Source organism: Mustelus asterias, chromosome 22 (assembly GCF_964213995.1).
Source record: "Mustelus asterias chromosome 22, sMusAst1.hap1.1, whole genome shotgun sequence".
In the NCBI taxonomy this organism is placed as follows: Eukaryota; Metazoa; Chordata; class Chondrichthyes; order Carcharhiniformes; family Triakidae; genus Mustelus; species Mustelus asterias.
In genome coordinates this window covers 12,228,349-12,234,348 of record NC_135822.1, presented here as the reverse complement: position 1 = coordinate 12,234,348, position 6,000 = coordinate 12,228,349, and the positions used below count along the sequence as shown (strand labels likewise).

At 45.6% G+C, this 6,000-nt stretch overlaps 1 protein-coding gene across 1 annotated transcript in view; it reads right to left on the bottom strand.

Annotated features, from left to right (window-relative positions):
* Positions 1-351: 351 nt before the first annotated feature.
* Positions 352-6,000, bottom strand: part of gpr153 (G protein-coupled receptor 153) — a 54,762-nt gene continuing 49,113 nt past the window's right edge. Inside the window, exon 5 of the mRNA XM_078238519.1 lies at positions 352-1,116. Within this exon, the coding sequence (XP_078094645.1) occupies positions 352-1,116 (765 nt within the window). The remainder of the gene's footprint in view (positions 1,117-6,000) is intronic.

The window sequence follows — 6,000 nt, the reverse complement described above, 5'->3', positions numbered from 1 at the left end:
ACCACGCTCGGTCTAACAGGAATGCCTGCTATTAGATTTGCCTCTTAAAAATCATTTATTTTAAAAATTTAATAAAATAGAAAGCAACAGTCAGTAGTATTGAAATTCAGACCTTACTTAATGTCATATGTTTCCAGACAATTCCCTCTCTATTCTCTGCAAGGAGATTTGTTTTTCTGTTGTCAAGGGACATGGAAATATTTGCCCGATTCTTTGGTGCGTGACTCATTGCCTTGTGGGTGAATTACAAAATTCCCGTGGTACAAAACAAAGGTAGAAACACCATATTTTTTTTGTTTTTTTTTGTGGGGGGGGCGGGGAGGTGAGTGGGTGGAGGCTCCAGACTCATTCCTAGGAAGTAGATCCGATGGAATCAGAATGAAAAGTCACATAACCCGAAGAGGCGGAAGGCGAGCTTAGAAAACTGTTCGTGCTTCCTTTGCTTTCCACTTTGATGAGCTTTTCCTGATTGTCCCACGAGACGCATAGATCTGTCCGGCAGTTTCTGGAAGGATTCTCCTTCATGCTGGGGTTGGCACATGTGACCAGATTGTCGTGGGCCCGAATGTAGGCATTCTTTTGAGCCGTGGGAGGGTCACTGGGAAAAGTGTTCACCAAGTACTCCTTGGGCCTAGTGACCCCTGTGAAGATGCATTCCTTGCCCTCCGATAACCGACGGAGAACGTGAGGCTCCTTCTCAAAATTGGTTAACGGAAAATGGGAAAACGCAACCGAATATTGTTCATATTTTTCTGGGATTAGGGATATGGAAGATGACCTCAGTGGGGTCTTCATTGGGCTGGGGAGTGGAGTTTCGTCAATGTAATTGATTATTTCGTCACGGCTGAAACATTTTAAGTCACCAGCAAAATATTCCTCTTGGGATTGCTGTTTCAGAGATATGATGCTATCCACGGACTTCCTTCTTTTATGGAAAGCAGCACATTCATCATGCTGGGAGATCAGGCTGCTTCGTCTCCTCTCGTGCCTGGGCGAGCTGTAGTGCAACACTCCTGTGATGTCCTCTGAAGACCCCCATCTGTGAAGATATGAAGGGATTGGGTTTGTTGCCCACATATCTGACTCATCATGGGAGTAGCGTCTGGTTGGAGGAACCTAAGAGACATGAAAAAGAATAAACAGTCTGAAGCAATCTTAACGTTCTCTCCCACTTAAGCGGGTGACTTGGTAAACTTGAACACTTTCTCCCATCTAATATACAGCCAAGTCGACAGAGAGTCAATCGTAACTCCCAAAGGCAGCAATCCATTTGCCCCGCAAAATTAGCCCTGCCACCTTCCCCCATCATTTCCAGGGCAGCCACAAGATAGCGCAACTCACCCACAAAGACTTTATCCTTTCCATTTGCAGGTGGGTAGCTTGAGATGACGTGGGAGGTAAGGGGACCATCGCGTTTCATAGAATCCCTACAGTACGTGGAGGCCATTCAGCCCATCGAGCCCGCACCAACAACAATCCCACCCAGGCCCTATCCCCATAACCCCACGTATTAACCCTGTTTGTCCCCCTGACACTAAGGGGCAATTTGTTAGCATGGCCCATCCATCTAATCTGCATGTCTTTGAACTGTGGGAGGAAACCGGAGCACCCGGAGGAAACCCACATGGACACGGGGGAGGGGCGGGGTTGGGGGGCGGGGGGGACGGGGGGGGGGGGGACACACACACGTACAAACTCCACACAGACAGTGACCTAATGCTGGAATTGAACACGGGTCAACAGTGCTAACTGTTCCACTGTGCCACCCCAAATTTATATGAGAGTTGTGCCTGGGCTACCTCTGGTAATAGTCGTTTGATGTAAAATGCAGCATTAGGTTGAATCAAGGTAGCACAGGATGTACCAACAGGGAAATGACAGGAATGTGAATGTACTTCCTTAATCTCCAAACACGGGCATTGTCATACCATAGTCTTTTTTCTCTGACAAGCAATGCAGCTGAGAAAGTTTCTCAGAAAGAATGTACCGTGCTGATTATAAAAAGACAACACTCTGTATATCAACAACAATTAGATAATTTCTCTTGCTCCTGAATGCCTATTCTATTTTCCAATACTTAGATCCTATCAGCCCGCAAACTCATTATGCCACTTGTAGCTGCCACTGCATTGTATATTGACTTAGCATGAGAATAAAACAAGCAAAAATCAACACACCAGAGACAGGAAATAAAATACTACACAGGCTGACAACTCTGATACGAAGCCAAAGAAGATGTGAAAAAGGGTCACGAAAGAAGGTTAAGTTTTAAGAAAGAGAGGTGGGTGGTAAAGGTTAAGGGAAGGAATTCCAGACTGGAAGATTTAGACGGGCTGGCTGACCTCTGAAGCAAAGGGATTGGGGAACATGAGAGAGACCAGAGTTGGAGGAACACAGACTACTGCTGGAATTCTTCCACCCCGCCTGCCATGGGAATCGGAGCCGGCGAGGGGCGGACAGTGGGAAGCTCCATTAACCTTGGGTGGGATTTTCCGGTTTCGAGTTGAGCGAGGCCGTACATGTCAACGATGATTGCATTTCAAAAATAAATAACTTATCAAGCATTTTGGGTCATTCTCAGGATGTGATAAGTGGAGATATAAAGGAAATTTCGTCAACTAGTATGTGCTTGGCATTGAGTCCAAAAATCAGAAGGGAGGACTTACATTTATATAGCAGCTTTCACAACCTCGGGACATTCTAAAAAACTTTACTGCCAATGAATTATTTTTGAAGTGTACTTAGCTGTTGTATTGTAGGAAGTGCAGCAGCCATTTTGTACACAGCAAGAACCCACAAGCTACAACTTGACAATGACAAGTTATATATTTTTATGACCTCAGTTGAAGGATAAGTACTGGATACCAGGAATAACTGCCTAGTTTTTCTTCAATGTAGTGCTCTGGGATCTATCACATCCATCGGTGAGGCAGAGAGTGTCTGCATTTAATATCTCTTCCAAAAGGTGGCACCTTTGACACTGCAGCACTCCCTCAGTACCTCAATGATGTGTCAATCTGGATTTTGTGCCTGGAGTGGGACTTGAAACCAGAACCTTCTGACCCAGAGGCCACTGCTGACACAAGGTAGAGTTGATTCGGGGGGGATCTGCTGCCCACATCCAAACTTGCATCAAATCCCATTCGATCATCGCCCTCATGCTGCCTGACCTACTTTGACCTCTGGCACAACAGTGCTTTCATTTTGATATTCTCATCCTGCTTTTTAAAATCCTCCATGGCTTTGTGCATCACTATCTCTGTAACCTCCTCCAGCCCACAATCCTCTGAGTTCCCTCTGCTCAGTGAAAGCACGCACTTCGAAAACATCCTGGAAAATCCGAAGGCAGGCGCTCAGAAAAGTCAGAGGAAGCCATGGGAATGCAAGATGTGTCGGGAATGGGCCTTTGTGTTCAAATCTCTCAATGACCTCACCCATCTCTGTTTCTGAAACCTGTTTTTGAGAGCAGATTTCCACTCCATCTGACGAAGGAGCAGCGCTCCAAAAGCTAATGGCATTCGCCACCAAATAAACCTGTTGGACTTTAACCTGGTGTTGTTAAAACTCTTACTCTGAAACCTTCTCCAGCCCTACAACTCTCCCAGATCTCTGAGCTCCAAAGATGTGTGGGTTAGATTGATGGGCCATGGAAAATTGCCCCTTATTGTGAGGGGGACTAGCAGGGTAGATATGTGGGGTTACGGGCATAGGGTCTGGGTGGGATTGTGGTCGGTGCAGGCTCGATGGGCCTCCTTCTGCACTATAAAGATTCTATGATTCTCCCCCGATTCTAGCCTCTTGTGCATCACTAATTTTCATCTCCCCACCATTGGCGGATGAGCCTTCACGTTTGAATTCCCTCCCTAACTTTCTCCACCACTTTCTTATAACACTCCTTAAAACCTACCTCTTTGGCCAAGCTATCGGTTGCCTGTCCTAATGTCTTCTTTTATGGCGCAGTGTCAAATTTTCTTCGATGTTATTCCTGTCAAGTGTCTCATGATGTCTTACTTTGCCAAAGGGACTATATAAATTAAGTTGCTGTTGTTGAGATGATAAGCTTTCAGAAGATTCACTCTTGAACTGAGCTATGCAGACCAGAATGGTTCAAGTTTCGAATACTGATCTGTACTAAATGAGCTGATCTCAGCTGTCGGAGCAATCGTCTTGACCAAAGCACCCTCAAGGAAGGGAAAATTGGTCAGGAGCCTTACTCCTAGTCACTAACCAGTCACCTACTTGATGTGTGCATTTTTCAAGTCTCCACAATAATGGCCACAATGTAACGTCCAGCCCTTGATCAAATAGTCAATGCTTACTGTCAAGGCTATAAAGTGAACAATGGGCATTTGGGCACAGACTACAGGAACAACAAATAATTAGAAAGGCAAGTGGTATGCTAACCTTTATCGCTAGGAGGTTGGAGTATTAGTGTCAGGACATGTTGCAGCAATTGTATAAGGATCCCGTGAGACCACACATGGAGAACAGTGATCTTTTGATCTCCTTTCCTCAGGAAGGATAGAAGTGTCTTCTTTCCTATTTATTCATTCACACACTGTGGGTGTTGATGACAAAGCCAGCTTTATTGCCCTTCAGAAGGTGGTGGTGAGCTGTCTTATTGAACTGTTGCAATCCTTGTGGTCTAGCTAGATTCAACACAGTTAGGGAGGGAGTTCCAGAATTATGACCCAGCAACAGTTAAGGAACAATGATATGGTTCCAAATTGGAATGGTGTGTGGCTTGGAGGAGAACTTGCAGGTGAAAGTTTTCCCATGTACCCGCTGCCCTTATCCTTCTATGTGGTATATGTCGTGGGTTTGGAAGATGCTTTCTAAGGAGCCTCGTTGAGTTACAGCAGTGCATCTTGTAGATGGTCCACACTCCTACCACTATGGAGGGAGCGAATGTTTAAGTTAGTGGATGGGATGCTGGTAAATCATAGTGCTTTGTCCTAGAAAATGTCAAGCTTCCTGAGTGTTGTTGGAGCTATTAACATTCTTGTAGTGAGCACTGACCAGAAACTAAACTGTGGCTGAAAGGGCATGTCAAAGGCTAGGAATCCTGTGGTGAGTAACTCACCTCCTGACTCCCCTAAGTCTGTCCACCACCTACAAGGTACAAATCAGGAGTGTGATGGAATAATTTCTACTTGCTTGGATCAGTGCAGCTCCAGCACTCAAGAAACTTGGCACCATCCAGGACAAAGCATCTCACTTAATTGGTACCCCATCCACAAATATTCACACCCTCCTCCAGTGGCAGCAGTGTGTGCCACCTACAAGATGCACTACAGGAACTCAACAAGATTCCTTAAGCAGCACCTTCCAAACATCTTTAGCATCTTTAGGTGGTACAAGAGATGGACAAGAGCAGCAGATACTTGGGAATACCACCACCTGGAAGTTCCCTTCCAAGTGACTCACCATCCTGACTTGGAAATATATCGCCTTTCCTTCACTTTCGCTCAGTCAAAATCCGCGAACTTTTCCTTAACAGCACTGTAGGTGTACCTACACCAAATGGTCTACGGTGGTTCGGGAAGGCAGCTCCCCACTGCCTTCTCAAGAGCAATTAGGGATGCTGGCCCAGCCAGTGATGCCCACATCCCGTGAATGAATAAAAAAAAGCTGCACTCTTTCAGGCACATGGGGAATATTCCATCATATCCCTGGCTAGTACCTTGTAGATAGGTGGACAACCTTAGGGAAGTCAGGAGGTGTGTTATTTACCACAAAATACTCAGCTTCTGGCCTATTGTTATAGCTACTGTATTTAGGCGGCTAGCCCAGTTAATGGTGACTCCCAGCATATTAATAGTGAGGAATTCAGCGTTGGTAATGCTATTGAATGTCTAGCAGAGGTGGTTAGACTTTCTCTTGTTGGAAATAGTCCTTGCCTAGCATTTGTGTGGCACAAATGTTACTTGCTGCTTGTCAGCCCAAGCCTGAATGTTGTCTGAGCCTTGCTGCAAATGAGCATGGATTGCTTCGTTGTCT